The sequence below is a fragment of the Oryctolagus cuniculus genome, chromosome 8 (genome assembly GCF_964237555.1).
Source record: "Oryctolagus cuniculus chromosome 8, mOryCun1.1, whole genome shotgun sequence".
Classification (NCBI taxonomy): Eukaryota; Metazoa; Chordata; class Mammalia; order Lagomorpha; family Leporidae; genus Oryctolagus; species Oryctolagus cuniculus.
Window position 1 is genome coordinate 75748509 of NC_091439.1, and position 21929 is coordinate 75770437.

The following is a 21929-nucleotide window of genomic DNA, read 5'->3' on the forward strand; positions in this document are numbered from 1 at the left end:
ATCGGCGGAGTTCTGGCCATTGCTGCCAACTGGGGATTGAACCATCTGATGGAAGACCTCTCTCTCTCTCTCTCTCTCTCTGCCTCTCCTTTCTCTGTGTAACTCTCTCAAGTAAAAAATCAATAAATCTAAAAAAAGAAATTATTAAAAAATAAAGATTTATCTATGAGACAGACTTCATGTGGGAATCAGATTTATGTAAGTAAACAATTTTACTTTCTTGCTGTAAATTTTGTTAGCTAAAAAAATTCATAACTTTATTTTTCATTAATTCTCAAGTTTTTAATAGCCTTTAACAAAAAAGCCTATTTTGGGTAAATCTGATTACTTAAAATTTCTTATAATTCTGATCTAAACATGTATCTGCCATCCCCTCCCAACAACTTTTAGCCCAATATTTTAGTGAGGGTGCCAATTTTAAGTCCTGGCTGTTACAATTCCAATCCAGGTGTCTGATAATTTCCCTGGGAAAGCAATTGAAGATGGCCCAAGTAATTGGACCCCTGCTACCAACATGGGAGATCTGGTTGGGGTTCTAGGCTCCTAGTGTCTGCCTGGCTCAGCCCTGGACATTTTGGCCATTTGCAGGGTGAACCACTGGATGGAGGATCTCTTTCTCTGTCTCTCCCCCTCTTTCCAGAACTCTGCCTTTCAGGGCAGATAAATAAACCTGAAAAAAATAAAATGTATATTATGAAGATACTACACATAAATTTCAAAATTCTTTTCTACCAAAATAAACAACTTTTAATTCCCTATCCCCTAATTTTTGAAGTTCCCTAGTATATTTAAAGAATTACTAGGCTGATTATATAGACAGGTTATTGTCCTACTCTTACAAATGAAAGAATAGGAATAGAATTAAACTAATGTATATACAAAAAGAGCTAGATAGAGCAGGGCTTTAGCATAGTGGTTAAGATGCCCACATTCCATATCCAAATACTGGGTCTGACTCTGGTTCCTGAATCCAACTTCCTGTTAATGTAAACTCCGGGAGGTAGTGGTGGTGGCTCAAGAAATTGTGTTCCTGCCATTCATATGGGAGCTTTTATTGAGCTCCAAACCTGGAGAACCATGTGTTCTTTTTTTTTTTTTTTTTTATTTTTGACAGGCAGAGTGGACAGTGAGAGAGAGAGACAGAGAGAGAAAGGTCTTCCTTTGCCGTTGGTTCACCCTCCAATGGCCGCCGCTGCAGCCGGCGCACCGCGCTGATCCGATGGCAGGAGCCAGGAGCCAGGTGCTTTTCCTGGTCTCCCATGGGGTGCAGGGCCCAAGCACCTGGGCCATCCTCCACTGCACTCCCTGGCCATAGCAGAGGGCTGGCCTGGAAGAGGGGCAACCGGGACAGAATCCGGTGTCCCAACCGGGACTAGAACCCGGTGTGCCGGCGCCGCAAGGTGGAGGATTAGCCTATTGAGCCACGGCGCCGGCTACCATGTGTTCTATCATTTCATTTGTTTCTCTTGGTGAATCAACAAAATTTATGCAGAATTCTGTAACTGCCCCTTTACTGAGACTGGGTTTAAGTTTTCAAAAAGTGAATAAAGATAGGGAATGTTAATTCTAGCAATGCTGCTCCAGTTTGCTTCAGGCTGCTGAAGCAAAAGGCTGAGTTATGTTATTATAACCTACACCTTAGGAAAAGAGACATTAGCACACTTCTACTTAAAGATGCCCACCAATGCTGTTTGATGTTCACCACTCCATCTTTCCATGACTTTCATCTCTGGTTGGAAATGTTTTACTTTCTATAGCAAGACCAAGTGATGAAAGGGAGCTGTCAGATGTATCACTCAAATGTATCACTAGTGGGATGAGAGACTGGGGAGGCCTGGGAATAAATTGAATACCACTGCAATGAAAAAGAAATAATGTTTCCTATGAACCCCAAGCCATGGGATCTAGGTAATAACAATACCTACTTGTATTGAGACATGTGCTGTGCTTAGTTCTTTGATAAAAACTTTCATTTATCCCTTACAACAATCATACAAGTAGACTATGTCTTGTAGAAATAGAAAACTAGAGATAAGTGACTTGTCCTGAGTTACTGCTAATGAGTAGCAGGGCCTCAATGAATCCCTGCATTTTAGTTTGGTCATTTCTCTCTTGTTGGAAACCTATCATGCTCACTGAGGTATATTACTTGTGCTCATCAATAATGCTTTTGCCTTCTAATTTTAAAGTCATCATCTGAAATTTTTTAGAACCCATAATATTTAAATATCTTTTCTAACTGGTTTTATAGACTTTAATTTTGGAATCTTGAGTGCCTTCCAATTTGTAGGAACACAAAACTTCGAGGATGTGAAGAATGATATCTAACTGAATTTTATATACCTCACATGACATTTTTCCCATAGTCACATTTTATCATCATTCTACATCATTGTCCATTGTGATTTGCTGCCTAAGGTATTTTAGAAACAATATGAAGTTGTCTGTGGGATCAAATTAGAGTCTCTTCTTTGGACACTACACTCCTTCTTCATTTGCCCTTTATATTTCTTTGCGGTCACTTTTGCTCTGTCTCAAGCTCACTCCCTTTCCAAATCATACACAATATCATCTCAAAGAAGACACTGGGTTTTCCCTTTTGCATCTAGAGATCTCATTACCTGTATTTCCCACAGCTTTCCAGGAGATGAGAGGAAGGTGCAGAGAGAGAACAAGAAGCAGATGGCCCAAAGATCAACATTACATTGTCCTTGTGTTCACAACAAATATGGAGCATTATCTACAGCTACTAAAGTTTGCGTTTCCCATGCTTAAGTGCATTAAATTAACTCTTTCCCACTCTTTAATCACTTGGTAAAGGGCAGCTTCCTTGCTTTCATGTTATTTTACTCTGCTGTTTCTTTTTTAATTTTTTTTTTTTTTTTTTTTTTTTTTTTTTTTTTTTTTTTTTTTTTTTTTTTACAGGCAGAGTGGACAGTGAGAGAGAGAGACAGAGAGAGAAAGGTCTTCCTTTGCCGCTGGTTCACCCTCCAATGGCCGCCGCTGCAGCCGGCGCACCGCGCTGATCCTGGCAGGAGCCAGGAGCCAGGTGCTTTTCCTGGTCTCCCATGGGGTGCAGGGCCCAAGCACCTGGGCCATCCTCCACTGCACTCCCTGGCCATAGCAGAGAGCTGGCCTGGAAGAGGGGCAACCGGGACAGAATCCGGCGCCCCAACCGGGACTAGAACCCGGTTTGCCGGCGCCGCAAGGTGGAGGATTAGCCTATTGAGCCACGGCGCCGGCTCTCTTTTTTAATTTTTTTTAAAGATTTATTTTATTTATTTGAAAGAGTTAGAGAGAGAGGTAGAGACAGAGAAAAAGGTCTTCCATCTGCTGGTCACTCCCCAGATGGCTGCAACGGCCGGAGCTGTGCCGATCCAGAGCCAGGAGCTTCTTCTGGGCCTCCCACACAGGTGCAGGGGCCCAAGGACTTGGGCCATCTTCTACTGCTATCCCAGGCCATAGCAGAGAGCTAGGTCAGAAGGGGAGGAGCCGGGACTAGAACCAGCGCCCATATGGGATGCCTGCGCTTTAGGCCAGGGCTTTAACCCACTGTGCCACAACGCTGGCTCCTGCTCTGCTGTTTTTGCCATAGCACAGGCTTACCACAGGACATAACTAAATATTTGGTTATCTCACAGAGAAAATTAAGTCTAGGGAAAGCATACATTTCACTGAATGCTAATCTATAGTGAAATTACTGAAATAAACCTGGATAAAATAATTTACTAATGTGGGGTAAAATACTGATATTTCATGTACTGAAGAGAAAATGAAGGACATGTATGGTAATTATTAAGAAAATGTTCACATCAGGATTAGGTCACTCTATCATTTGGGATACCCGTATCTCACACGGGAGTGGTGGGGTACTGGCACAGAGAAGGTGAAGTTGCAAATCTGAATATATTGCTTTATAATAGTGTACATTTTCCTTGATTTCCATTGTGATATCCAAACTCAAAGGTTATTTCTAACAGAGCTGGGTCCCACCACTTCTTCCCCATGGTACACACTCAATCTATGAGGCTTCAAGGATGAGCTGCAGTTCAGATGATTGTGCCTTCTGGTACAGTCTCTGCTAGATCATCTCAGCTCTACCACCATAAAGCTAATTAACTTCAGTCTATCTCCCCAGCAGATTCTCTGCCTATAAAAGTTATATAAAATTTAACTTATCCAATTGTTATGATTAAGTGACACGGGATTTTAGTCCTTTGCCAAACATAGGTACTATATAAAAGTATGGGATCATGATATGTTATAAGATGCATAATCATCCCCAAAATAAATCACTGATTTGCTCATGACACCTAAAATAACTGTCATTTCATTCACCCCTCCATCTTAAAGGACCAGGTCCCTGGTAAACCACAAATATGTCATATAAAATCACATATTAAATAACTGTCAGGGGCCAGCACTGTGGTGTGGTGGGTTAACGCCCTGACCTAAAGCGCCGGCATTCCATGTGGGCACCAGTTCTAGTCCTGGCTGCTCCACTTCCCATCCAGCTCTCTGCTATGGCCTGGGAAAGCAGAAGATGGCCCAAGTCCTTGGGCCCCTGCACCAGTGTGGGAAACCCAGAAGAGGCCCCTGGCTTCAGATCGGCGCAGCTCCAGCCGTTGCGGCCAATTGGGGAGTGAACCAAGGGATGGAAGACCTCTCTGTCTCTCTGCCTCTTCTTCTCTCTGTGTACCTCTGCCTTTCAACTAAATAAACACATCTTTAAAAAATAACTGTCATAATTATTTATATCTGTTGAGACATGTGGTCGTGGTGGGTCACAGTGGAAAAATGCATTATTAGCAGTAATGAAAAGCATTAAAAAATCAAACCAGTGATTCATGTAACAGCATGAATGAGTCTCAGAAATACTATGCTAGAAGAGAGAAGTCAAATAGGAAATAAAGTTCATACTTTATGATTCCATTTTGATGAAGTGTTAGAATGTACACACCTAAGAAGGGTCCATGGGACCTTTGTGGGGTGATGAAAATGTTCTGGGTTTTCCAAATAGTGCAGATTTTTCAAAATGGACACATAGCGACACTTAAGAGCTGAGCATTTACTCTATGTAAATTATAACCAAGAATAAAAATTCTCAAGTGCTATGGTGATTATTGTTTCATAATTTACATTTTGTGAATCCATGTTGAAATGTTTACAGATAAAATATGCATATAAAACTTGGAATTTACTTAAAAATGAAGATTGGTAGCGATAAAGTGGAGTGTTTATAGTTAGATATGATTAGGCAGGCATTGAAACATTGTGAAAGTTGGGTGATACTCATGTGAGAGTCTTTGATTCTACTTCTGTACATGTCTGAAAATTTTCCATAATAAAAAACTGAAAAGAGAGGGATCATCTAGTTCACCTCCTCATTTACAGGAGGAAAAGCTGTAAACAGGAGGACATAACTTGCTCACGGCCTTAAAATCAGATGGCAAACTAGCTCCCGTGTCTGCTTTCTTCCTCTGATCCCAGGAAAACAAAATATGAGCGGCTGTATCGTCCAAAGGCTGTTTTTCAAAAGGGAGGCAAGGAGTGTGAGGATCTATTAAGTGATAAATACTTGTGATCTAATTTTCACATTTTTTTTTTCTTCGGAATCTATCTGTATCATTTCTTTCTACCACCATCCCCTCCCCTTCTTATGTATTGGTTGTCACCTGTCATCTATCCATCTTTTATCTAACAATCTATATATTTAGCTATCTCTATCCTTTCTATGTAGTCGTTAGCTTCCATCCCTTGTGGTTTCAAGTTGTGCTTTATAGGTGGAAAGCACATCTGACTCAAATTTCAGAACCCAGATGCGTGCAAGCGGCAGAAAAACAGAAACAGACCAAGGAACAAACGAGGCAGCAGAGCCTTGTTCTCCCCTCCGTGCTAAGCCCATCTCCAAGAACCGGGCCAGGAAAGCAAGGCCTTCTGCTGGAGGGGGGGAGCCTGGTTCTCCCTTCTGGTGTGATCTAGGAACAGCTGTTTTCCACCCAGCACTGACAAGGGTGAAAATGCGTTAAACGACGCAGAAATCGGCGGGGGCTCTCTCGCGTGTGCCGTGTAAGGGGAGGGGGTGTCAGCTCGGAGGGCAACGTGCACCACGTTGGATTTGCCTCCTAGACCTTGTCCTGGGGTCTGGAAACGAAGCCGCGTTTCCAGAGCGAAAAGCCTTGGGGCCGCTCGCTTTCGACGGCTGGGGAATATTTATTGCCTGCTTCACAGATGGGGAAAAAAAAAAAATCAGCTTCTGGCAGCCGCTGATTGGTGGAAAAGAAAATGGTGAGAGCCTGGTAGGGAGACGATTTGACGAGTCCCCTCGTGCCTCCCGAACCTGTATCTGTTGCTCGGTGGTCCCCAGCCTGCCCGCGGGACCCTTTCGGGCTCACCCGGGGTTAAGCGAGAACAGAAAACCTCGAGGATGTTCGAACAAAAGCGACCCTGCACGAGGCGCCCCTCGGCCGTGTGCTAAGTGTCAGGAAGCGGGCTGACGCGGGGCAGGTGCAGGCGCCCCCGCCGCGCCCCGTGTCTCCTCCGTCCGCTCCCGGAGCCAGGCTCGGCTGCGACGCCCATTCCTCGGTCCCCAAGCCCCAGGGTTAGGCTCTGCTGGGAGCGAGGTCCCCGAGAAACCAGAGGAAAGGAGACAGCGAGGGAGCGGGTGGAAAGAAGAGACCTCAGCCCGAGCCAAAGCGCTCCGGAGGTCCGCACGTTCCCGGTGCCTCTGAGCCTGCGGTGAAGCACCGGGCCCCGCGCCTTTACGCCTCCCAGGCCGAGGCGGCCGGCTGCAGTGGCCGGGGCCACCTGCCCCGCACCCCCTCCCCACGGAGCACGAGAGCCGAGAGCACGCGCCGGGAGCGCAGCGAGCGCGGGAGAGGGGCGGGGAGAGGCGCTGACAAATCAGCCGTGGGGGCGGTGAGTCGAGGAGATCCGGGCGCCGGAGGAGGAGGTGGAGGAGGACGGCGAGGAGGAGGACGGCCGCGACCAGGGGCCCGCGAGCGGGACGACGGCGGAGCGGGAGTGTGTGCTGACGCGCAGCGAGGTGTGTGCTTGGCCTCTGGGCAGCCCCGGGACGCAGCCCCGCCCTGCGCCTACCTCCAGCCCTCCGCCCGCCTTCCCTCGCGACCCTCGCTTTCTTCCTCCCCCATCCTCCGTGCGGGGGACGGGGAGTGGCAATTGGACGCGAGGTTCGCGCGTGTGCCTCCCACGTCCCCCGCCTCCCGTCGCTGGCTTGCGCTGACGGCAGCCTCCTCTGGGGATCATCCGTCTCTTGGCGCCGCCTCCGCCCTTCCTGTGCGCTCCCGTCCCCTCCCTTGGCCCGTTTAAATAATATTTGGCACTTGTTTAAATTAAAGGGAAAGGGGGGGAGGGGAGGACTCGGAGTCCCGGAGAAGCAGAGTTCTCGGGTGAGTACCTGTGGCTCTGAACGGGCAGCTTTGGAAATCGTGGAGAAACCCGGGAAGGCAGAGGAGCCGCCGCGGACGCGGGGTGGTGGTAGGGTGCACCCCAGGACCGCGGTGTCCAGGCTCTTGGTGGGGCGTGCAGGTCCCTCGCGTGCACGTCAGGAGTGGATGTTGACCCAGCTCTCCCCGGCCTCCCCAAAGGCTGCGAAATCAGCGGCTTCTCCGGGGTGCGTTTTCCCCGCGGAAGCGCCGGGTGCTGGGTGGAGCAAGAGCATCCAACTTTTCTTCTCTTACGGTAACCGCCACCCCGTAGGCCGCTTTTTCGCTGTTTCCCGAGAAGAGAGGAAACAGCTTTGGCCAATTTCTAAATAAAGTGCAGAGGGGACAAGGCAACAGGTAGGAAGGGGTTAACAGGTGCAGGCGCTAGGTGTGCTTGGGGGTGCGGTGCGGCTGAGAACGCCCTTTAGTGTGGCTGGCAGGGGTGTGGACGCTGCCAGCGGGTGAAGACCAGCGCCTGCTCCGGATAGATAGCAGAGGGCGGAGGTGGAGGGCACCGTGGATTCAGAGGAGCGTCCCCTGGCTCCTTCCTTGTTGTCTTGCGGTTTAACCACATGCAGAGTGAGTAGTGCTCTTCCCTCCCCTGGGATCAACCTGTTACCCCTCTTCTGGGATTCATTTTAAGGATGCGCCTGGCCATGGCCCCCAGCTCCCGTCCTTTTCCTGAGGTCTTTCCTCTAAACCTCCTGCTGACTTAGAGGGTCACCCTTTGGACCCTGGGAAGTTGGAAGAAGGGCGCATCTGTTCCTGCCACTCCACTTCTGAGATGCAGTAAGAACAGCTCAGATGCTCTCCCTGGTCAGCATGAGTCAAGATGGATGGGGGAGGAGAAATTCCTAAAGCTAAAGCTTAAGGGGAGTGGGCTGGGGTGGGAGTGAGGGGCGGACTGCTTTGTCCAGGTGGTTGAAATGAGGGGTCACGTCAAAGAGTTTTCACGCTTTTGGGGATTTCTACAGATTTTTAGTGTTTTCGTTTTCTGTTTTGTTTTTAGCTTGGATGGTTTGAATTTTGCTTGCTTTTACCAAAAAGTTCTCACTCAGCATGTATTTTGTGTTTTCCAGTGTGGTGTAAAGGAATTCATTAGCCATGGATGTGTTCATGAAAGGGCTTTCAAAGGCCAAGGAGGGAGTTGTGGCTGCCGCTGAGAAAACCAAACAGGGTGTGGCAGAGGCTGCAGGGAAGACAAAAGAGGGTGTTCTCTATGTAGGTAGGTAGCCCCCCCACCTCCCATGTCATTCTGATACTGGTCCCTGATTGATTAGTTACAATGATGGATACAAGAATGCTGACATTTCTCACGTGATTCGTTCTTGCATCATCACTTGTCAAAAGGATGGATTGAGTCGGAGGACTGGGTAGGTAGGTGAATGTGAAGGTGTATGTTTGAGCTAATCGTGAGAAAATGTGGCTAATCTTTTGTTTCCCCAGATTTTTAAATGTTGCAGTAACACTTAGAACACTTAGAACTTTTTTATCCTTTTTTTCCCCAATGAATGAGTGGCTGTATTCAGAGGGCTGTTTGGAAAACTTAGTCCTTTTTTAAAAAATTAAAACATTTCTAATGATCAAAATAATTCATCGACTATTGATCTCTTTTATCATGATGAATAATATTTACTAATTTTAATGTCTGGCAATTATAAAATAAGACTTTGATACAGCCCTGCTCTGTGACTGTAACTCCAAAATGGAAAGAAGAGGTTATTCTGTGTTGTGATTACTCCTTGTGATGCCTTGATTCCTGTGGACACTCGGTCCAAAGGCTGAAGGAAGTGCTTAAAGGTGCTGCAGCTATCTTCAGAAATATTTATGTAGTTCATCTCTCAAATGACATGCAGAAAATAATCATGCAGTTGTTGCCTATCACTCTACTTGGTTCTAAATTCCCACCTGGGAGTATCCGCCAAGAGCTTGACCCTCTTATCTGTATCTTGAACTGTGTTAAACTGGGTGTTATTTTGCAAATTACTTTAAATTTTTTGGAGAACAAATGGACACATAGGTACATATCCACATGGAAGGCACTACAAAGGATCATGGAAAATTGAATGAAAAGAGAAGTTTATTTCAGTGTCAAACATTTTTGAAATGCATGCATAAGTTTTTCCCAGTAGGCATTTTTGGGAGAACTTCTTGAAGACTCATTATGTACACACACATTGCCTGTTCCTCTCTTCTTTCTCCACTGCTCCTCTGAGCTCTGCTGCCTTCTCTGGTGGCGACTACAGCAGCAGGAGCCATAGCCTGAGCAGGCAGGTGGAGGGTGAGCATTTGCATGGCATGGGCGATACACTTGCTGTGCCTGTGTCTGTGGAGTGAAAGATGCTGAGCTACTCTCAGATGTAGATCACAGGAGAAAACTTACACTTGAGATGCTTTTTATGACTGCTTCTCTTTACAGTTTACAGCAGAGTACTTTTTCCTTGTTCTTCAGACTCTTTTTATGTTGGCTTGATCTTCCCGTAAGTCTTCAGTTAAATTACTTTTTTTCTGCAAATATGTTTTCAGAAATATCATTGAAATAGGCTGATACAAGAGGGAAAAATTGGGAAGTTAAGTGCAAGTTTTTTTGTAAAGGATGAATTGTATCATTTTAGTTAGAATTGGTAATACTGAAACAATGACAAAGATGATCAGTATTTTTCTGTTGGTCCTCAGTTTTCCAACTTCTGTAAGTACAAGCTCCTTTGACTATAATTTGTGTGTTTAAAGATTTTTCTTTAGGGAGTCAACATTCCCTCTAGTCATTTGTTGTAAATTCAGAAACTACTAAATATTAATTTAATACTTTGCTCTTTCCTGGTAATGAATAAGTTTTATCATCTGCAACACTTATTTGCTTTCGTGTTGACTATGAGTTTGGGCAAGTGAAATGATTTTATTTCTCAGAGATCAGTTCTGTTATTTTCTTTGAGATGATTATATACAGTTTTTCAAAAAATTTGAAAATCAGAATTTTATATATATGTGTATATATATATATGGAGAGAGAGAGAGAGAGAGAGAGAGAGAGAGAGAGAGAGTGAGTCCATCTGCTGGTTCAATTCCCACATGGTTGCAATTGCCAGGGCTGGGTCAGATCGAAGTCAAGATGTCAGGAGCTTCATCTTGGTTTCCCATGTGGGTGACAGGGCCCAAATATTTGGACCATCTTCTGCTGCTTTTCCCTGACCATAAACAGGGAGCTGGATCTGAAGTGGAGCAGTCGAGATTAACTGGTGCCCATACAGTATGTTGGTGTCCCAGGCCATGTGTTTACTTACTATGACTCAGCGCTGGCCCAGTTGTATACAATTTTAACTTGTTTATGTGTCACATATTTGTTAAACCATTTTCTACCATGCTATTTAACACACACAAGTATATTCTACATATAATTTTTTGGCTATGTTCAGAACTCTAATGAAAGGTAAGTTATATATAGGATTCAGGAGGAAAATGATAATGTGGAGACACAATAGTATTGTCCAGGGATTGACAACTTATTTTGTAAAGGACCAGATAGTGAGTTCTATGAATTAGCCCATTGGTCATCACATTATTTTCTTGTTTAAAGATTTATTTATTTACTTGAAAGGTAGAGTGATAGAGAGGGTGGGATTGAGAGACAGAGAGAGACACTTTCTATTTGCTCGTGCACACCCCAGATGGCCGCAATGGCTGGGATTTCCCATGTGGCTGGCAGTGGCCCACTGCTTTCCCAGGCAGAGAGCTGGACAAGAAACAGGAGCTGAGACTCAAATATGGGATGCTGCTCCCATCACATTTTTGAGGACATAAATATGTATGAGTACTTCAAAATTATACAATAAATTTGAATCTGGAGACTAGATCAAACTTGTGTTTCTAAAAATTTGAGCCAGGAGTTATCTGAGTTATCTTTATAATATCATACGATTAAATAAACATGTAAATATCTATTCTTTGTTTATTGAACAGCTGGTGGCTTGCGCAGCATTTTTAACCAGAACACTCGCCTAAGTGTGCTCCACTCCATGGTTTTTCAGTTTTTTTCACAGTAATCAATTAATCTTATGTGCTAATTTTAATAAAAAGAATACATTTTTCCTTTGTTTTAAAAATGTGTGCAGTTATTTTTTTCATACTTAGAGTTAAAACTCCATGCTCTTTTTTTTTTCTTAAAGATTTATTTATTTATTTGAAAGTCAAAGTTACACAGAGAGAGGAGAGGTAGAGAAAGAGAGGTCCTGCATCCGATGGTTCATTCCTCAACTGGTCGCAATGGCCGCAGCTGCACCGATCCGAAGCCAGAAGCCAGAAGCTTCTTCTGGGTCTCCCACATGGGTGCAGGGGCCCAAGAGCTTGGGCCATCTTCCACTGCTTTCCCAGGCCATTGCAGAGAGCTGGATCAAAAGCAAAGCAGCGGAGCCTTGAACTGGTGCCAACATGTGGGATGTTGGCACTTCAGGCCAGGGCGTTAACCCATTGTGCCACAGCACTGGCCCCAACTCCATGCTCTTCTTTAAGAAGGTTTTATTTATTTACTTGGAAGGCACAGTTATGGGGGGTGGTTCAGGATATACAGAGATATCTTCTATCCCCAGATGGCCACAACCAGGAGCTGTGAATGCTATCAGGGTCTCCCATGTGGGTGCCAGGGGTTCAAGCACTTGGGCCATTTTCTGTTGCTTTATCAGGTACATTATCAGGGAGCTGGATCAGAAGTAGATCAGCTGGGATTAGAACCAGTGTGGGGCCAGCACTGTGGTATAGCAGGTTAAGCCACCATCTGCTGTGCCAGCATCCCATATGGGCACTGGTTTGAATCCTGGCTGCTCCTCTTCTGGTCCAGCTCTCTGCTAACAGGCTGGGAAAAGCAGCAGAAGATGGCTCAAATCCTTGGGCCCCTGCACCCATGTGGGAGACCTGGAATAAGCTCTGGCTCCTGGCTTTGGCCTGGCCCAGCCCTGGCCATTGTGGGGCTGCTCACTCTCTCTCTTCCTCTCTTTCTCTTTAATTCTGCCTTTCAAATAAATAAATGTAAATCTTAAAAAAAAAAAAAAGAACCAGTGCCCATACAGTGCTCAGTGCATCACAACACCAACCCCAACTTTGTGCATTTTTATTTATTTTTCATTTTTTAAAGATGTATTTATTTTACTTGAAAGTCAGAGTTACACAGAGAGAAGAGAGGCGGAGAGGCAGAGAGAGAGAGAGAAAGAGAAAGAGAGGTCTTCCATGCTATGGTTTACTCCCCAATTGGCCACAATGGCTGGAGCTGCACGGATCTGAAGCCAGGAGCCAGGAGCTTCCTCCAGGTTGCCCACGCGGGTGCAGGAGCCCAAGGACTTGCTTGGGCCATCTTCCACTGCTTTCCCAGGCCACATAAGAGAGCTGGACAGGACATGGAGCAGTGGGGTCTCGAACCAGCGCCTACATGGGATGCCAGCGCTTCAGGCCAGGGCATTAACCAGCTGAGCCACAGTGCTGGCCCCAACTTTGTGCATTTTTAAACAAAAGGTGGATAACTTTCTTAGCATCTACATATAGGTTTAAATTCGCCTCAGTTTTTACACCTTTATTTCTCTTTATTTTTCTATTTCTTGATAGAACTACATTATTTGAGTTATAGAGTAGTTTTCAAATAAATTTTCAATGTATTATTTTACCTAAAAACCTTATAATTAAAAAGAAGTATGAATTTCAATGAAGAAGCTAACATTAGAATGGCTATGATTAAAATTAACAGTTTTAGTAATTATATAATAATTTATATACAAATTTAATAATGGTCAAGATTTGAGGGGATTTTTTACTTTGTTTATGCTGTTTGTATTTGGAGGAGGGGTTTCTTGCCATGTGAAGAGACCTAGTTTGAATGTGCTTATAGCCTATTTTATGTGTAACATTAGGCAAATGACTTAGCTGTGATTTTTAATTTCCTCATGTAAAAAATGGGCATAAGACACCTATATTAAGTGGATGTTATGCACATGAAATGAGATGAGATCTAAAATGCCTCATAGATAGGAGGTGGTTAGTGAATCTTAAGGCTCTGTCTCCTTCCGTCTTCTATTTCATGTTTCATGAGTTAATCTCTCTGCTGTGTTGTATTTGTAAAGCTTTTTCAGATCTGAAGCCAAATTGTCTTCCCTCTGGGTCCCAGTGTTTTATCACCTTTTTTTCCCCACTAAAAGTTGTTATTAGAAAGTGCGAAGCAAGAGGATGAGGTCAACATTCTGTGCAAGAATTTTTTTAAGATTTATTTATTTATTTGAGTTAGAGAAGGAGAGGCAGAGAGAGAGAAAGAGAGAGAGAGAGAGTGAGTCTTGCATCCACTGATTCACTCCCCAGCTGGCCAAAACTGCTAGAGCTGTGCTAATCTGAAGCCAGGAGCCAGGAGCTTCCTCTGGGTCTCCCATGTGGGTTCAAGGGCCGAATGACTTGGACCATCTCCACTGCTTTTCCAGGCTATAATAGAGAGCAGGATCAGAAGTGGAGCAGCCAGGACTTGAACTGGTGCCCATATAGGATGCCGGCACTGCAGGCAGCGGCTTAACCTGCTATGCCACAGCGCAGACCCCATGTGCAAGAATCTTAATTGGAGAGAACTTCCTGTTAGTTTTGCCTTGTACTTGTTGTGGTGTTTATTGGTTTCCTCACTTTAGTTCTTTTACATGCTGAAGCTGTCATTACATATGAGCTCCTGAAGATGGAGCATTTTAAAGTTAGTTGTGTTTAAAACTAGCGAATTAGTAAGATAAGGTAGTTTGAAGCTTATATTTTGAATTTGTTTGTTTTCATAGGTTCCAAAACCAAGGAGGGAGTTGTTCATGGTGTGACAACAGGTAAGTTCCAGAAAGCTTGGGTCCAGGATGGGATTGAAATATAGCCTAGTAACTAGTATGGCCCCAGCATCATTTATCTAGAGTGTAATTGTAAAGAACCATCGTGTGCATACAGGATCATCCTATGAGACCATCAGCCTTGAACGTACTTGATGATTTATGGAGTACTTTTTAAATAGGTCCTTTTTATAAGTAGATAAACCATATATTTCTTTTTTTTTTTTTTTTTTTTTTGACAGGCAGAGTGGACAGTGATAGAGAGAGAGAGAGAAAGGTCTTCCTTTTGCCGTTGGTTCACCCTCCAATGGCCGCCGCGGCCGGTGCGCTGCGGCCGGCGCACCGCGCTGATCCGATGGCAGGAGCCAGGAGCCAGGTGCTTTTCCTGGTCTCCCATGGGGTGCAGGGCCCAAGCACCTGGGCCATCCTCCACTGCACTCCCTGGCCACAGCAGAGGGCTGGCCTGGAAGAGGGGCAACCGGGACAGAATCCGGCGCCCCGACCGGGACTAGAACCTGGTGTGCCGGCGCCGCTAGGCGGAGGATTAGCCTAGTGAGCCACGGCGCCAGCCGATAAACCATATATTTCATTGTCAAGATTGATAACTTTGAATTGACCAGTTGTGTTTAATTTGTGGTAGTTGGACATTTAAGTATTCTGCCCAATTGGCAATTTGCTAGTGTAAATAAAATGTAAAGATTTCTATTTTTCAAGGGATTAAAGTAAGCTTCTCTGGAGAGCCCAATAAAATATTCTGATCCTCAACTGATTATAATGTTTTCTTTATGGTTGAGAGTATGTTTTGGGCAACACTTACAATGATCAGTAATCTGATCTTACCAAGAATTTGAGTAGGTCTGTAAGAAGGTTTATAATAAAGAGAGAGCAAAAGTGATGAAAATGTTAGTGATGATGGTAATAAGGAGGATGAGGGTCATGGATAGCTATAGCAGAATCAAAGAAGAACCAAAATGTAACAAATTATGAGCCCATAAACTTGCTGTTGTTGAGTCTCACGGTCGAAGTACTCCATGCTCCCTGATAGTTAGGGTGAAATAGGAGATATCATCAGAAATACAATTCACACGATAAGAAGGCATTACATATAATAATGCCTCTTAAACGTATCATGTTCCTGTCAGTGTTATAAAATAGAAATGGGGAAATGAAATGAGAGTCTTAATCCAATGTAAAAATTAACAGCATAAACAGAAGTCAGATCTCCTGAGTTCAAATTTATTCTCCTTACTGGCTATGTGATTTTCTGCCAAGATACTTAAACTCTGTGTGGTTTAACTTTCTCAATTGTAAAAGAGTAAATGAACTAGATAACTGAAAGTATAGTTTCTGTTATATAGTTTTTACTTTTGATTGCTCTATAGCAGATCTTTCTTAACATTTTTTTAGCTGGTGGAAAATGAATTTCATGTGATTTTTGTATATGACTTTTTAAGTGAGTACTTTTGATAATGTGTGGGGAGCAACTCGGACTAGACTAAGTTACTGGAATTAAGACTTATTCTATGCATCTGTTCTCCCACAATATGGTGCTGAGAAGGGAGAAACAGCTTCTATACAGCTGCCTCCAGTTCAACCAATAAACTGTAGGACCTACTCCTGATTGGAGGAGAGCAGCGTACTCGGCGTGTGGGTAGCAGAGTTGGGATTGGTGGAAGAGGACTATAAAGGAGGAGAGAGACAACATGCACCAGGAACACCTGAGGAACATCTGAGCAGCCCCCGAGAGAGCCGGCCGGTGGTGTGCCGCTCCCCCGTGGAAGTGGGGAAAGTGGCTAGGGGGAACCGCCCTTCCACGGAGGTGGAAGGGACGGTAGCCAACCCGGGAAGAACCAGCAGCAAACCCGGGGAGGGCCGAGCAGACGAAAGAACAGCGCAGGGTCCTGTGTCGTTCCTCCACGAAGACGGGGAGCGACATAATGGTGCCGTGACTCGGATAGGAAACCTAGGAGGGAAGAAACGGGAAGAAGTGGGAAAATACCGGAGAGAGAGACTAGCAAAGAGCCTAGGGAAAAGCCGGATGGAAAAGGTGCCGGAAGAAGCTATTGAAAGCCTAGGCATAGACTCAGATACGGACTACGGGGGGAAGCTGGGAGAAATCTCTAAGGTCGAAAGCGAAAGTGAAAGCTAGAACAAACAGACTCGGATACGGACTGTGGGGAGAAGCCAGGAGAAATGAGGGAGGAATATTGTTGGAAGAAAACTTAGGGAAACATACCGGGTAGAGAAAAATGTTAGGGAAATTGAAACTGCGGGGGCAGGCCGAGGCGGAAACGTAAGCTATGTTGGAATTCTTTAAGTCAGCCCGGGGAGCAAAAGGCGAAAAGTTAAACCAGAGGCAGAAACGTGGGCCAGGTTGGAATCCGTCAGATTAGCCTGGGGAGCAAAAGACGGGAAGCCAAACCATAAGGCGGAGACGCGTAAGCTAGGTTGAATTCGCCAGGTTAGCCCGGGGAACTTAGATTGAATACCGGTGGCGGAAACGTAAGCTACGCTGTGTGACTCGCGGAAGCCGCTGCGTGCAGAGAGAGTGTGCGGGGCATGAATAGATAGGGAACGTGGGGCTAGCGCGAAGGCCGTGGTGCAGGCGCGAAGGGGCGCAGAGACCGCAGAGAGCACGCGAAGCCGGGAAGCGGCTCAGAGCCGGGAAGCCGCGGGGTGAGGCGCCGAGAAGCAGCCTCGGGGTGGGCGCCGGGAAGCCGCGGGGATAAGAGAAACAGAAGTTTAGAAGTAAAATGAGAGAAATAGGAATGCTGGCAGATAGAAGTAAAATGGGAGAGATAGGAATGCCCGGAGATAGAGAAATAGAGAAAAATAAGGCCTCCCCTCAACATGGCAATGAGAGAGCTTGGATTCGGTCTGCCTGATTAGGGAGGTGGTGAGCACCTGCGGGGGGCTAGCAGCTTATGCGCCGCAGGTCACCGAAGACAGGCACGAATTAACATCAATAAGTCTCCCCACAACACCGCAATGAGAAGGCTTGGATTCGGTCTGCCTGATTAGTAAGGCGATAAGCACCAGCAGGCAGCTCGACCAGAGTATGAGCTACAGGTCACCGAACATAGGCACGAATCAACACCAATAAGTCTCCCCACAATACGGCAATGAGAAGGCTTGGATTCGGTTTGCCTGATTGATAGGGCTTGTAAGCACCTGCAGGCAGTTCTAGCAGAGCAGAGCATGTGCTGCAGGGTACCGAACACAGGCACGCATCAGCGCCTAAAAACCTCCTCACAACATGGCGAAGAGAGGACCCGGACTCGGTTTGCCTGATTGGTAGGGCTTGTAAGCACCTGTGGGCAACTCTAGCAAGCAGAGCAGAGTGTGTGCCGCGGGGCACCGAAGACAGGCACGTATCAACGCCAAAAAATAAAAAGAAAGGGGGATCTGTGGGGAGCAACTCGGACTAGACTAAGTTACTGGAATTAAGACTTATTCTATGCATCTGTTCTCCCACAATATGGTGCTGAGAAGGGAGAAACAGCTTCTATACAGCTGCCTCCAGTTCAACCAATAAACTGTAGGACCTACTCCTGATTGGAGGAGAGCAGCGTACTCGGCGTGTGGGTAGCAGAGTTGGGATTGGTGGAAGAGGACTATAAAGGAGGAGAGAGACAACATGCACCAGGAACACCTGAGGAACATCTGAGCAGCCCCCGAGAGAGCCGGCCGGTGGTGTGCCGCTCCCCCGTGGAAGTGGGGAAAGTGGCTAGGGGGAACCGCCCTTCCACGGAGGTGGAAGGGACGGTAGCCAACCCGGGAAGAACCAGCAGCAAACCCGGGGAGGGCCGAGCAGACGAAAGAACAGCGCAGGGTCCTGTGTCGTTCCTCCACGAAGACGGGGAGCGACAATAATGGATGATGATGTAAGAAGAAATCAGCATCCCTTGAAACTGAGTCTATTAGAAGAAAATTTTGTAATTTTCATTTGCTTTGTTATAACCAAATTACGTAATACAGAGAAGTAGCCAAGTAAATGGGCTGTATTGTCTTCTTGGGACCTTCTACCAATGTGATGATAGTAAGCATGGATTTTAGTAAGGACTGTCTAGCTGACAGTGGGAGACTGTGCTGCTGCCTGAAGAGACCCAACCAAGATTAATGATATTTCATCGTGATAGTTGAGGGAGAACCATTTACATTTAAAAAGCAGATAAGCAAGTGGCAGTGTTCAGAGCCTGTGTAAAAATTCAAGTACTTAGCTAATAACATTATCTCATGGAGGAGATGAATTACAAGGATAACTGTAGACATGTCACAATATTTTAGTTTTTTCCAGAATGCCCCAAAGTGTATGAGAAGGGGGAAGGGGATGGTAACTGAGGCAGGTACAAGGCAACATTTTAGAAAACATTTTCCGAAGAATATCCATCCACCAGCTCATGTTTCTATAGTTTTATCTTGTTGAAAACTTTGCATTCCACATCTTCTCTTTATCATATTGAATAATCTACAGGAAGTAAATTTGCATAACACAGTTTATAAACTAGGATTTTTTTTAATCTGTTTGACTGTTGAGATCTTCAGTTAGTGGGGGTTCGAACAGACTTGTATTCCAGATACCTATGAGAAACGCTGCTGAGCAGCAAGGCCATGAAGGTATGGGCATGAGCAGTCTTTGTGGTTGTTAAACCAGTTAAACGCCTCGACAGTGGTAAAATATCAAAAATGCTGTCATAACTAATGTGGCTATGAGAAATGCAATGGAAGAAATTTGCTGCCATTCGTACCATTTCTCTCACATGTCAGATAAATTACTTAATTTGTTGAGTAGGGTTATTTAAAATCTTACTTATTTACTTTCAGCAGAGAGATGGAGAAATATATGCACTCCTCAAATGCCCACAACTGGGACTGAGCGAGGCTGAAGCCAGGAGCCTGGAACTCCATGTGAGTGGAAGGTTCCCATACAGTTGGGCCATTTTCCACTGCTTTCCCAGGCACATTAGCAGGGAGCCAGATCAGAAGCAGAGCAGTGGGGACTCAGAACCGGCATTCTGATATGGGATGCTGGCATTGCAGGCGGCAGTTCAATCTGCTGTGCCATGATGTTGGCCCATACTCTAAATTACCTATCACCATGAAATAACATAAAGGAACATAAAACAAGCTCCTTAATTTTGGATGAGTCAAAATAGGGTGATGGATTGGAACAAACACACTGATAAATGAATAATTATGTCATAGTAGAGATGTTTCTAATGATTCGGAGTTGCAGGAGAAGGAACAAAGCACTTTCTGGGAGAAGATGCTTTTAACATGGAAGGTGACATTTGAGCTGGGTTTTAACAAAGGAATTGACTTAGCTGAGTCAACAGGGGTGAATTAAAGGTTTCTGGCCAGATGGAGCTGCATATACCAAAATGGGAAAGAGAGGGACCTTGGGGAAAAGCTAAATGAGATCAAAATATTATAGCATCAGTTGGTTTGGAGTAGTGTCTCCCTTTGACCCTCATTAGAAAGTCTTTTATCTTAAAAATAATTGCCATTTGTTATATCCAAAATGTACTTGAATGTGTCTTCTTAGCTTTTGTTTTATCCCTCTTTGGAGTGTTGATGAGCAGGGAAAAGGGAAACAGTCTGAAAGTTCTCAAAGGTATAAAAAGGAGGCTCACAGGCAACAGGGAACATACTAGCAAAGTCAGTCCTAAAGAAATCTTAGTACATATGTCTATTATTGCCGCCTGTATATGCTGTCATTTTATAATATACCTAAATTATGTATCATTACAGCCACAAAGCCTCATGAGTTGCAATTACATAACAAATACACTTTACTGTATAGTTTGGATGCATTAAAATAATAGATAAAAGTTTCTATCTAAAGGATTGCCTAGATTTTGTAAAATTCATGAAGGGCAGAGAAACTATGAGTTTGTAAAAAAACCAAAATCTGTTTTTTTCTTACTGGGAGATTTATAACAAGAAAATGTTCATTTCAAGCAAAACTTTCTGTTCATGTTCTTAAAAAAGGAAAAAATGACAACTTGAAATACATAATTCACCATTTTTAAAAGATCAACACTCCAGAAATGTTTAAAAACATAAATTTTCCAGTACAGCTTTTCACTGGCATTTAAATTGAACTTTGAATTGTAAATAGCTGTTACTCCTTCAGAGACATTAGTATGTTCAGTGGCACAACGTCACTAGGCAAACCTGCAGAATTCTGGGCAAAAGGCAGACTGAGAACAACACCTGCTGTGGGTTCGTTGATTTTAGACTGTGTGGCTGCTTCACCCTTCCCTACAGTGCCTGGATGAGAGTCCTTACTCACCACCCTTGCTTTCTTGACCCAAACACTCTACTTGAAAACAAATTGCCTTGTGCCACTGTTTAATTATTGACGCCCCAAACTAGTGGTGTAAGATCTGAAAAGGATCACGCGAGTAGCATTTGGAGATGTTTCTCAGAGAGAGGCTCACCAGGAGGATATAAGGATGGTGAAACATGAAAATATGGCTTTATTCTTAATGGAGTGCCTAATGAATGAATCCCTCAAAACCCCAAATTCCTGAATGTTGGGGGAAAAAGCAGAACAGGAATGAGTTTGTGGGAGCAGAAGGAAAGAGGGCAGAGATTCTGTAGACAAATAAGAGATGCAGGACCAAAGGCTTCATGGCATGGATGGATGTTATAGCAGGTTGGATGGAAATGGATGGTTTTATTTCTGTATTGAATTATTATTTTTATTTATTTATTTATTTGAGAGGTAGAGTTACAAACAGTGAGAGGAAGAGACAGAGAGAAAGGTCTTCCCTCCGTTGGTTCACTCTCCAACTGGCCGCAATGGCCGGAGCTGCACTGCTTCTTCTTGGTCTCCCATGCAGGTGCAGGGGCCCAAGCACTTGGGCCATCCTCCACTGCTCTCCCAGGACATAGCAGAGAGCTGGATTGGAAGAGAAGCAGCGGGGACTAGAACTGGTGCCCATATGGGATGCCGGTGCCGCAGGCAGAGGATTAACCCACTGCACCATGTGCTGCGGCCCCCTGTATTGAATTATTAACAGCATAGAATCTTTTATATTTGGTTGCATACAACTTTTTAGTTAATTGAAATTAAAATTTTATTTGGGCTTTCTTTATATAATTATATTGAAATAATATAGAAAACTTGATTCCACAAGCAGGTACATTTCTAGGATGTCTTTGGGAGTTTTTGATAAGAAATTAAATCTCTAGATTATAAATTTACATTATTTACACCATCTTCTCTAAATTTTTAATTGGTTTTAGAAATATACTGAATTATTATATCATATTTTGTTTTATGGAAGTGAATTATATGTTCAATAAGCCTCTTAATTTTCATATTAACTTAAAATCTAGATGCTTTGTTCCCATTAAAATTACTGACAATCTTATAATTAAGAACCTTTCTGTTTCACAAACTGAAATTTTATAAAAGGTTCAGAATTCCTTCTTAACCATTCCTCTGCCATTGTGCATTTTGATAGTAACATGTATGAGCACAAAAACAGTTGGAGTCTCCCTTATCTAAAATAGTTAGGTTTGGAAGTGTTTTGGATCTTGGATTTCTTTTGTTTCGGTGGGGGGAATTATGGTATATTTGCATATACCAAATAAGATATTTTGGGAATGAGACCCAAGTCTATACACATGATTTGAGTATCACATATAC

At 44.3% G+C, this 21929-nt stretch overlaps 1 protein-coding gene across 8 annotated transcripts in view; it reads left to right on the forward strand.

Annotated features, from left to right (window-relative positions):
* Positions 1–6317: 6317 nt before the first annotated feature.
* The window catches only part of SNCA (synuclein alpha), a 126485-nt gene continuing 110873 nt past the window's right edge, over positions 6318–21929 (forward strand). For 2 of the 8 annotated variants that reach the window (XM_002717000.5, XM_051820174.2), the window contains exons 1-3: positions 7837–8024; positions 8525–8670; positions 14231–14272. In XM_002717000.5, coding sequence (XP_002717046.1) covers positions 8550–8670; positions 14231–14272 — 163 coding nt within the window. In that variant the 5' untranslated portion in view covers positions 7837–8024; positions 8525–8549. Of the gene's footprint in view, positions 7803–7836; positions 8235–8524; positions 8671–14230; positions 14273–21929 lie in introns of those variants that run through there. The other 6 variants (XM_070047864.1, XM_070047868.1, XM_070047865.1 and 3 more) reach the window with 6 other exon arrangements.